Genomic DNA, 11,414 nt, shown 5'->3' with positions numbered 1-11,414 from the left:
AACCCCTCGGCTCCCCGAAAAATCCTCGAAACCATTCCGGTGTCCGAATATAACCTTCCAATATATCGATCTTTACCTCTCGACCATTTCGAGACTTCCCGTCATGTCCGTGATCTCATCCGGGACTCCGAACAAACTTCGGTCACCAAAACACATAACTCATATAATACATATCGTCATCGAACGCTAAGCATGCGAACCCTACGGGTTCGAGAACTATGTAGACATGACTAAGACACTTCTTCGATCAATAACCAATAGCGGAACCTGGATGCTCATATTGGTTCCCTCATATTCTACGAAGATCTTTATTGGTCGAACTGCATTGTCAACATATGTTATTCCCTTTGTCAACAGTATGTTAATTGCCCGAGATTCGATCGTCGGTATCTTCATACCTAGTTCAATCTCGTTACCGAAAAGTCTCTTTACTCGTTCGGCAGTGCATCATCCTGTAACTAACTCATTAGTCACATTGCTTGCAAGGCTTCATATGATGTGCATTACCGGGAGGGCCCAGAGATACCTCTCTGATACTCGGAGTGACAAATCCTAATCTTGATCTATGCCAACCCAACAAACACTTTCAGAGATACCTGTAGAGCATCTTTATAATCACCCAGTTACATTGTGACATTTGATAGCACACAAGGCATTTCTCCAGTGTCCAGGAGTAGCATAATCTCATAGTCGTAGGACTATATATATGACACGAAGAAAGCAGTAGCAATAAAACTGAACGATCATTATGCTAAGCTAACGGATGGGTCTTGTCCATCACATCATTCTCCCAATGATGTGATCATGTTCATCAAATGACAACACATGTCCATTGATAAGTCTCCAACGTATCTATAATTTATGAATCATTCATGCTATTATATTATCTGTTTTGGATGTTTACGGGCTTTATTATACACTTTTATATTATTTTTGGGACTAACCTATTAACCAGAGGCCCAACCCATATTGATGTTTTCTTGCCTATTTCAGTGTTTCGAAGAAAAGGAATATAAAACGGAGTCCAAATGGAATGAAACCTTTGGGAGGGTGATTTTTGGAACGAACGTGATCTAGGATACGTGGAGCTCAAGTCAGGGAAGCTTCGAGGAGGCCACGAGGCAGGGAGGCGCGCTCACCTCCCCTGGGTGCGCCCCCACCCTCGTGGGCCCCTCGATGCTCCCCTGACCGACCTCTTTCGCCTATATAATTCCATATACCCTAAAACCTTCGAGGAACATAATAGATCGGGAGTTCCGCCGCCGCAAGCCTCTGTAGCCACCAAATACCTCCTGGGAGCCCGTTCCGGCACCCTGCCGGAGGGGGAATCCATCACCGGTGGCCATCTCCATCATCCCGGTGCTCTCCATGACGAGGAGAGAGTAGTTCACCCTCGGGGCTGAGGGTATGTACCAGTAGCTATGTGTTTGATCTCTCTCTCTCTCTCATGTTCTCTCTATGGCAAGATCTTGATGTATCGCGAGCTTTGCTATTATAGTTGGATCTTATGATGTTTCTCCCCCTCTACTCTCTTGTGATGAATTGAGTATTCCCCTTGAAGTTGTTTTGTCGGATTGAGTCTTTAAGGATTTGTGAACACTTGATGTATGTATTGCCGTGCTTATCTGTGGTGATAATGGGATATTCACGTGATCCACTTGATGTATGTTTTGGTGATCAACTTGCGGGTTCACCTTGTGAACTTATGCATAGGGTTTAGCACACGTTTTCGTCTTGACTCTCCGGTAGAAACTTTGGGGCACTCTTTGAAGTACTTTGTGTTGGTTGAATAGATGAATCTGATATTGTGTGATGCATATCGTATAATCATGCCCATGGATACTTGAGGTGACAATGGAGTATCTAGGTGACATTAGGGTTTTTGTTGATTTGTGTCTTAAGGTGTTATTCTAGTACGAACTCTATGATAGATCGAACGGAAAGAATAGTTTTGTCTTATTTTACTACGGACTCTTGAATAGATCGATCAGAAAGAATAACTTTAAGGTGGTTTCGTACCCTATCATAATCTCTTCGTTTGTTCTCCGTTATTAGTGACTTTGGAGTGACTCTTTATTGCATGTTGAGGGATACTTATGTGATCCAATTATATTATTATTGTTGAGAGAACTTGCACTAGTGAAAGTATGAACCTTAGGCCTTGTTTCCTAGCATTGCAATACCGTTTACGCTCACTTTTATCATTAGTTATCTTGCTGTTTTTATATTCTCAGATTACGAAAACCTATACCCACTATCCATATTGCACTTGTATCACCATCTCTTCGCCGAACTAGTGCACCTATACAATTTACCATTGTATTGGGTGTGTTGGGGACACAAGAGACTCTTTGTTATTTGATTGCATGGTTGTTTGAGAGAGACCATCTTCAATCTACGCCTCCCACAGATTGATAAACCTTAGGTCATCCACTTGAGGGAAATTTGCTACTGTCCTACAAACCTATGCACTTGGAAGCCCAACAACGTCTACAAGAAGAAGGTTGTATAGTAGACATCATCCATGGCTAGGAAACTTAACCATCTTTGATTAACGAGCTAGTCTAGTAGAGGCATTCTAGGGACACGGTGTTTTGTCTATGTATTCACACATGTATCAAGTTTCTGGTTAATATAATTCTAGCATGAATAATAAACATTTATCATAAATAAGAAAATATAAAATAACAACCTTATATTGCCTCTAGAGCATATTTTTCTTCAATCCTTGCTCCAAAGCTGGAGAGTTTGCCAATGCCCCTGGAGTTCACGAAGCACTTCCCCGCCGTCCCTATAGAGTCCATACTGAAGACGAACACCAGTTGCGCATGGAGGGTGACGGTGAGGGTGATCAACGGCAGGGTCACCCTTGATCAGGGTTGGGCCACCTTCGCCGCTGTTCACCAGATCATGATCGGGTACATGCTTACGTTCAAGCTGCTGACCCTCGACACCATGAAGGTGATCGTCTTCTACGACGACGACGTGGAGGTGGTTACCAAGTGCAAGGAGCACGACAACGCCTTCACCGTGACCGCCTAAGCTCCTGTTGCCCGTTCCTTGTTGGTTGTTGGTTTAAGACTTGAGTTTTGTTCGAAACTTATCGTATTATGTTGGCTTAAAATTTGTGACACGTGATTAAGACTTGTGTTTGTGCCTAAGTTTGTTCGGTCTAATTTAGTTCTTTCCATGTGTGCCTCTGGTAACCTCACCACATCGAGGTGAAGGTTACCACACAACTATCCTGGATGCAACCAAACAATCAAACTTGTGTTTCCCTTTAAATAAGTCCGCAACCAAATAGCAGGCCTTCAATTTCGACACATGCAGACTAGGGAGGATGCATGCAACCAATCAACATGCAGATGTTAGTTTTTTGCCTTCATATACTAAGCCAGACCCTATTAAGATAAGTACGCAAAGTGCCTAAAAATGATGCAGGTAATCAAACGCATCCTTACAACCATAGCGTTGAAAAACACGTGACAGATCTCAAATAAAATGCTCATTATCGAATGCTGGAATGGTTGGTGAACTTCCCTTCCTGGATCTCGACACGCGAGTCAAGAAGATTGAAGCTCTACCGCTAGCTCAGTTTACAAGCGCACCTGTTTAGCACTGAAGGTCACGTGGAATCCACCATAACAAGTGTAAGCCGCATACTAATTACGTACCGGGCAACGCTAACTAGTCACCACCGTCTTCGTCGTCAATGCTACCGCATCGACTTGCCACTTCCAGCTGCCAGTACACTCATGAACGTTCATGAAGCAGCACAAAAAAAGAATCTGTATACATAAACTCGTTCATACTATCATAAACATAATGTTCATGATCCGTAGTTCGTTGGGAACTTGGGATAGATGTTAACAGCGATGAAGTTTCATGGAGTAAATCTCCCGTCGATTGCCCATTACAGCCGCCACTGGCACTATGTGCTCCCCGCTGCCGTCCTCACGACGTGTCTTGTGGTCCTCGCGGCGATGAGCCTGCCCCACCGCGTGCCGCTGATGCCGCCGTTGCTCACGAGCACGACGGGCCATGGACGCGGCGTCAACGGGTCCTGCGACATATTCAAGGGCGAGTGGGTGCCCGACCCGGAAGCGCCGCGGTACACCAACGAGACGTGCCCCGTGATCCACGGCCACTACGACTGCATGCGGTACGGCAAGCCGGACCTCGGGTTCGTCCGGTGGCGGTGGCGGCCGGACGGGTGCGAGCTGCCGCGCTTCGACGCGGCGCGTTTCCTCGGCGCCATGAGGGGCAAATCCGTGGCGTTCGTCGGCGACTCGCTCGCCAGGAACCAGATGCACTCGCTCGTGTGCCTCCTGGCGCGGGCCGAGCGGCCCGTGCCGTGGACCAAAGCGGGATACGTCTACCGCTACGAGCGCCACGGCTTCGCCGTCGCCGACTTCTGGTCGCCGTTCCTCGTCCGCGCCGTCGAGACCGACCGGGACGGCCCGGCGCGTAGCGGGGCCGGCCTGTGGAGCCTCCACCTAGACGAGCCGGACGTTGGATGGGCGGCCCACGCCGGCATGTTCGACTACATCGTCGTCTCCGCCGGCAGCTGGTTCTACCGGCCGTCCGTGTTCTACGAGCGCGGCCGTCTCGTCGGGTGCAGCGGCTGCCTCGCTCCTAACATCACCGACCTCACGCTCCGGTACTCCCTGCGGCTGGCGTTCCGGAGCGCGCTCCGCGCGGCCGTGGGCGCGCCGGGCGGCCGCTCCAGGACGGTCATCGTGCGGACGATATCGCCGTCGCACTACGAGAACGGGACGCGGAACGAGGACGGCGACTGCGTCCGGACGCGGCCTCTCCGGCGTGGCGAGTGGGAGATGGACGAGGGGCAGAAGGAGATGCGCCGGATACAGGTGGAGGAGTTCGCCGCGGCAGAGGCTGCGGCGAGAGGGAAAGGGGTGAGGATGCTGCTGATGCACGCGACGGAGGCTATGGCGCTGCGGCCGGACGGCCACCCGAGCAAGTACCGGCTGTGGGAGCCGGAGAAGTTCAGGGTGTCGCGTGACTGCCTACACTGGTGCCTGCCCGGCGCCATGGACGAGTGCAACGACATGCTAATGCACATGCTGATCGGTTAACCAACAGTATTACTTCCGTTTCAAAAAGCTTGTCTTGTATTATTGAAATACGGATGTATCTAACACTAAAATGTCTAGATACATCCATATTTAGAGAAACTTAAGACAAGTTTTTTGATGCTAAGGAGTATTATTACTTTACTATTACTCCCTTCGTCACGAAATACTTGTCATCAAAATGGATAAAAGAGGATGTATCGAGTACTAATTAGCTACTCCCTCCGTTCCATAATATACGACGTTTTTTAACACTATATAAGTGTAAAAAAACGTTTTATATTATGGGACGGAGGGAGTAGCTTGGTAATTTGATGGACCGAGTATGTGCTTTCAACTACTTTTTTTAGAACAAAGATGCTAGGAGCGCCCGGCTTTAAATTAATAAAGCCCACGCGACAGGCAGAGTAGCAACCGATCGAACATTACACAAACCAAAAGCCCAAGGCGCAACGAGATAAAGAGTGTGGAGGGTTCAAAGCTGGGCAGCGAGCAAGTTACAAGGCCAAGGCCTAGGCATTAGAGCACGCATGCTCGCAACACAAAAGAGCACTCCCACCCTAAACCTTGCATCGCCGGCTACCTAGCCGCCACGTACACTTGGTGAATTCATTCTTTCGCGTGCTTCACGATCTCAGAGTCCTTCTGCTTTGCCAACGGACTCCACTGCTGCATGATGATAGAGCATTTGTATACGATGTTAGCTGGGTGCGTCAGGAGAGTGCGCTCAGTGGTAAGTTTATTGCGAGTGAGCCGTAAGGACCATAACGGCGCCCCTATACTAGTACACAACACACACTTGCTCTGTCCCTGGACCGAATCAAGTAGCCCTACAAGTTCAGAAGAGGAGCACGGGTCCCAGAGGACGCCAGCCGCCTCGCGCACAGCGCTCCAGACGAACCTTGCAAGTGGGCATAGAAAGAAAACATGGTTTGCATTCTCGGGGTTCCCACATAATGCGCACGGACCCGTCGCTGGACCGTTCCGTTTAGCTATATTGATAGACGTAGGGAGCCGATCCCAGAACATTTGCCAAAGAAAAACTTTGATCTTCAGCGGAATGCGGGCTTGCCAGAGTCCTTTAGCCTCCCTCTGTGCCATCCCTTGGCACAATTTGTGATATAAAGACTTGAGGGAAAACTTTTCGGAGGCGTTTAGATGCGACTACACCCCATCGGGCTCATTGGACAAGGCAACGTGGTTCACTAAATCCAGCAAAGCGCCCAACCTCGATGTCTCCTGGTCGTTTAGGTTACGGCAGAAGGAAATTGCCGGGGAAGGGGGGGGGGGGAGCCAAGGCATCTGCCACCCATAAATTTGGATGCACCGCAGTTGCATACAAGTATGGAAATTTCTCCCAGAGAGGCCGAGGGCCCACCCAGAAGTCGGGCCAGAAACGGATGGAATGATTGTTTCCAACAGCGAATTTGGCCCCTTGGCTGAAGGCTGGTCTGATTGCCTTCAAATCATTCCATAAAGGGGAGCCCCTCGCATCCCCTTCGAAAAAAATTCCCATTTGGGAAGTATTTCGCCCTAAGGATGTCAGCCCATAAGCCAGTCGCCCCTTGTGATAGCTTCCAGATCCACTTGCACATCAACGCGATGTTTTGGAGTCTGGTGTTTGTGATTCCTAGTCCGCCCAAGGACTTGGGCCTACACACCGCAGCCCATTTGACCATATGGTACTTGCGTTCGAGGCCCGTTCCTTCCCAAAAGAAACGGGCTCTCGGCGTGTCCATTTTAGCATGGACCCCTTCCGCCAACAGGAAAAGACCCATGGGGAACATGGGAAGCGAGGAGAGGCTAGAGTTGGTCAGGACAAGTCTTGCCGCAGAGGACATGAACTTGCCGCGCCAGGGGCTCACTTTTCTCCCCATTTTGCCACATAGGGGTGCCCAATCATCGATTGTCAACCGTCGAGGTGCTAGGGGCAGGCCTAGGTACGTGAATGGGAATTTTCCCACTTTACAGTTGAGGAGGTCCACGATGTGACGTCGCTCCTCACTATCTACCCCCATAGATAGCACTTCACACTTGTGAAAGTTGATTTTGAGCCCCGACATCAATTCAAAACTCAACAATAATGCTTTAACCGTAGCGATACTATGAGTATCTGGTTGGAACAGTAGAAGGGTGTCTTCTGCGTACTGCAAGTGAGACGTCCCCCCTGGAATAAGATGGCCGACCACTCCCTTGATGTTGCCAGCTGAGGTGGCTTTCCGCAGCATAGCTGCAAGGGCATCCACCATATAGTTGAACAAGATCGAAGACATCGGGTCACCCTGATGCAGTCCCCGTCTGTTCCGGAAGAAGTTCCCAACTTCCCCGTTAACCGATATAGCAGTCTGGCCCCCCGAGACTAGCTGCATCACTCAGTGGACCCACATGGCTGAGAAACCACAGCTCAGCAGAACCTAACGCAAAAAGTTCCAGTTAACTCGATCGTATGCTTTTCGAAGTCTAATTTTAGAAGGATGGCCGATTCCCTAGTGCGTTTGAGTTCGTGGATGATCTCTTGCAGGGCAAGCGTACCCTCAAGGATGTTGTGACCGCGGATAAAAGTTGTTTGGTTGCGGCTAATAGTACGGTGCGCTATCGGGACAAGGCGGGAGTTGGTCGCTTTGGAACAAATCTTAAACAGGACATTAATTAACGCGATAGGCCTCAATTATTGAATGTTATCAGCTCCTACCACCTTGGGAATAAGCGATAGGACGCCAAAATTGAACCGAGCGATATCTACCATTCCACGCATGAAGCCATTGCACACCTCAAATATAGGTCCCTAAAGGAGCGACCAGAAGTGTTTAAACATGGCCACTGGCCATCCATCTGGGCCCGACGAGGTGTAGGTTTTCATGCTCCTAGAGCAGCAGCAATCTCCTCGGGCAAAAAGGCGAGCCCCAGCTCTCATTTTCCCGGTCGGTAACGAGCTGGGATGGCTCCCACAAGTCAGCGCGCAACCTTGCCCGCTGCTCCTCACTCATACCCATCAGTTGGATATAGAAGTCGTAGACATGATGCGCTATATCTTCCTGGGCTAGCAGTAACCCCTGTTCGGACTGCAGCTGGAGAATCACACATCTACGCCGTCTCCCGTTAGCGTAGGCATGGAAGTATTTCATGTTGGCATCGCCTTTAATACCCACTTAAGACCACCACGCCGCCGCCAATACTCCTCTTCCGCGCGGAGCAAGGACTGAACCTGATCCTCCAGCGTGTAATGTTGGGCCCATTGTTGTTCAGAAAAAGGCCGCTCGTTAGCTTGTTCATAGAGATTCGCAATCTCTGCGAGGATACTCTCCCTGAGCACCTTTTCTTAACGACCCAAATTGGCCCCCCAACCCTTGAGGCAAGCCCGCAGGCGGCCCCCAACCGCGTTCCAAAATTCCATGGGTCCCCGTTGGGTACCCACCTGGCTAACGCAATGGATCCACTTCGCCCCGAAGATGGAGTCAAACTCTGGATTTTCGAACCAAGCCGTCTCGAGGAAGAACCGTGGGCTTCGACCAATCATTTCCTCCCCTGAGGTGAGGATAAGCGGGATGTGGTTGGACCGATCTTGGTCTCTGCCACGAGCAAGCACAATGGATACAAAATTTCCCAGTCGGGCGAGATAAACACCCTGTCCAAGATGGAGCTCACCGGGGCCAACTGCTTGTTGGTCCAAGTGTAGCGTGCCCCAGACCTAGCCACCTCCCGAAGAGACATAGTGGCAATGGCGTTGTTAAACATGGCCACCGTTGGACAGTTAACATTGCTGTTGTTTTTGTCCGCTCCCGAGCGGATCAGATTAAAATCCCCCAACTAATAGCGGGATTAGCGATGCGCCCACCGAGAGCACCTTGGTTTGCAATTCGCCCAAGAAATCGACCGATCTCGAGTGATCTTCCAGTCCGTAGACCTGGATCACCACCAGCTCCCTCTGAGACTGACAGTGGTGAATGTGCCCAGCCAGAAAAAGGTGCCCGCATCCAAGGCTAGCACCTCGTAAACGGCTTGGTCAAAACCTAACAACATGCCCCCAAGTGCCCAATCGTTGCTAGGTGGTTCCAAGTGAACCTCTCCAGGGGGTCGATGGCGAGCAGCTCATGATGCCGAAATGTAATTTAATCGTCTCCTGCAAGCCAACGATGTCTATTCCCTCCTTCCGCATATATTCCTTCAGCTGGGATCGGCGACCCACGTGGCCGAAGCCACCAATCTTCTATATCTAAATAGGGGCACCCCACTAGGTGATTTTTCTGCCTTCTCATGAAGCCACGTCACCCCAATTGTTACAGCCATTGATTCAGTAAAGTTGAGAAGCCGCAGCCGTTTGATCAAAGATTTAGGAAATTAATAGGCACTGCCACCGCTAAGTATATCGATTCGTTCTTTCCCCGGCCATACCTCTCGCTGCTGGCCTCCGACTCAATGTTTTGGGCTGTGCGTACAGTTCAACAATTTTTGGAGACTAGAAAGCCCATTGGAAGCCCATGGGTCTCCATCGTTGGAGACTACCATGACCCACCCTTCCGCCTTCCGTGAAGAAGCCTTGCCTAAAAAAACCTTGCGTGACCGCGCCGCCGCCAGCCGCCGCGATCCGCGCCTTCTGTCTTCCACACGAAGCGGATTCCACTTCCTCTCTATCTTCTTCAATCTCCATCAAATCCCACTATTATTTTCCAATTGAAACGGTTCCTTCTCCCTCCATTAAATCCCACTACTCTGGCGATTCAATTGCTCCTCCCATCTGGTATTTCTTTTCGGTCGTGCGTGAGGCAACGAGCGATGGTGAGAGGTCTTCCTCCCCAGTGACGAGGTCCCTCCGCGGCCGTCTCTGCTATGCCTCCGGCTTCCCGACCGTAGGTGCACCCCGCAGTAGAAGCAGAGCACCTTGCAGTGGATGCAGCCGCGCCGAGATCGGGCCGACTATTTCCTTGCGGAGGCGCGCCGGCGGCCTCGGCAGAAGGCCTGGAAGACCCCCTGTGGCGGCAGCGAACCATGCTCGGTGCCGGCGCGTCTACTGCTCGCGTGTCCTCTTCTCACCTTCCCGACCACGCGACAGGGCCACAGGGCCAGTATATTGTCGATCGTGGTTCACCAGCCCAAGTTTATGAGCCTGTAACTCATCGTCTTGAACACGACGACGTTCAGCCGGATGTGTACATCACGGGCTGTATAAGACTTCCGCATGTGCGTGGCCTCGAGGGATGATCACATGTGCAAGATAGCTGCTGATGGTTTCATCCTCGAGCATCACGACGACCTTGGAATTGATTAGGTGCATCAGCAGGATGCTTGACGACCTCCACTTGCACATCGATGTCCAGGTACTACAAGATATACATGAGTGGACATATTTTCCCTTTGTTTCAGATTTTGCTGAACCCACCTATTGATTTGAATCCTAAACCAAGAATCAACCTCACGTCATCCATTTGCCAAAGCTGGAGGCCGTGGCATCTGACAGTACATGCACTTGTGTTAGAATTACAATACATGCTGGTTTCATCTATTTAAGTGATGCGTTATAGTCTATGACAAAAAATTTATGACCATTATTGATTCAAGATACTTGGGTTGCTCGAAAGATGTTGGATGACGTGACTCTTCTACTCTCTACCAAATTAAAGAGGATTGAGAAGGTAAGAATGTTTAGTGTTCTTTCTGTTAAGATTTACTCCGTTTGTATCGATATAATAAATTTCTGTTGCCGAGAAAATAAACTATTCAATCAGATTAACCCTATGCCTATCCAATATACTTCTGTCAACTAGACAATGCAATATGGTTCTGGCAGATTCATGAAATTCTTTATTTGCCTCAAGTATAGCATGCATAGTTTAGCATTAGTAATATTCTTTTATCAATTTTCCCAAACAGATATATGCAGCAACCAAAAGCTGAATTAAAGGAGACACAAACATCAATAGAAGGAAATATGGGCGGAAGCTTTTCAAAAATACTATGTTTGTAATGTTTAAATTTTTTGCTTGATATATGAAACTCTGACAACCACCCTCTCATATTAATTGCATTGTCTAGACAAAAAAATTGGAGAAAGTAAAAAAAAAGGAGAAAAGGGATGATGGTAAAAGAAGGTTCTTAATTGAAGAAAAAGATTATTCCACTATAAATAAAGATATGCGCTTAATCTGAATGATAATGTTCTTTTTTTTCAATCATCTGTTTGTTATAGTTCTGACGGTCCTATTCTTAAACTATTTTTTTGCTCAATTTCCCGCCGCAATGCGCGAGGTATCTACTAGTGTTCCAAAAGACCGCGCCCATCTAAATGATGCAAACGCGAATGCCCTTAGAGGACACCGCCTTGGT

The 11,414-nt window shown here is 49.1% G+C and overlaps 1 protein-coding gene across 1 annotated transcript; it reads left to right on the top strand.

Annotated features, from left to right (window-relative positions):
* The first annotated feature begins 3,849 nt into the window (after positions 1-3,849).
* On the top strand, positions 3,850-5,096 carry LOC119341642 (protein trichome birefringence-like 19). Its single transcript, XM_037613513.1, has one exon. The coding sequence runs from the start codon at positions 3,864-3,866 to the stop codon at positions 5,094-5,096; it is 1,233 nt and encodes a 410-aa protein (XP_037469410.1). The 5' UTR covers positions 3,850-3,863.
* The last annotated feature ends 6,318 nt before the right edge of the window (positions 5,097-11,414 follow it).

Source organism: Triticum dicoccoides, chromosome 7B, assembly GCF_002162155.2.
Source record: "Triticum dicoccoides isolate Atlit2015 ecotype Zavitan chromosome 7B, WEW_v2.0, whole genome shotgun sequence".
NCBI classification, from domain to species: Eukaryota; Viridiplantae; Streptophyta; class Magnoliopsida; order Poales; family Poaceae; genus Triticum; species Triticum dicoccoides.
The sequence above is the reverse complement of the archived record's forward strand: the minus strand, read 5'-3'. Positions and strand labels throughout refer to the sequence as shown.

Bases quoted from the DNA above. Each gene is read 5' to 3' on its own strand.
- LOC119341642 (XM_037613513.1), top strand. From the start codon at position 3,864: ATGTTAACAGCGATGAAGTTTCATGGAGTAAATCTCCCGTCGATTGCC.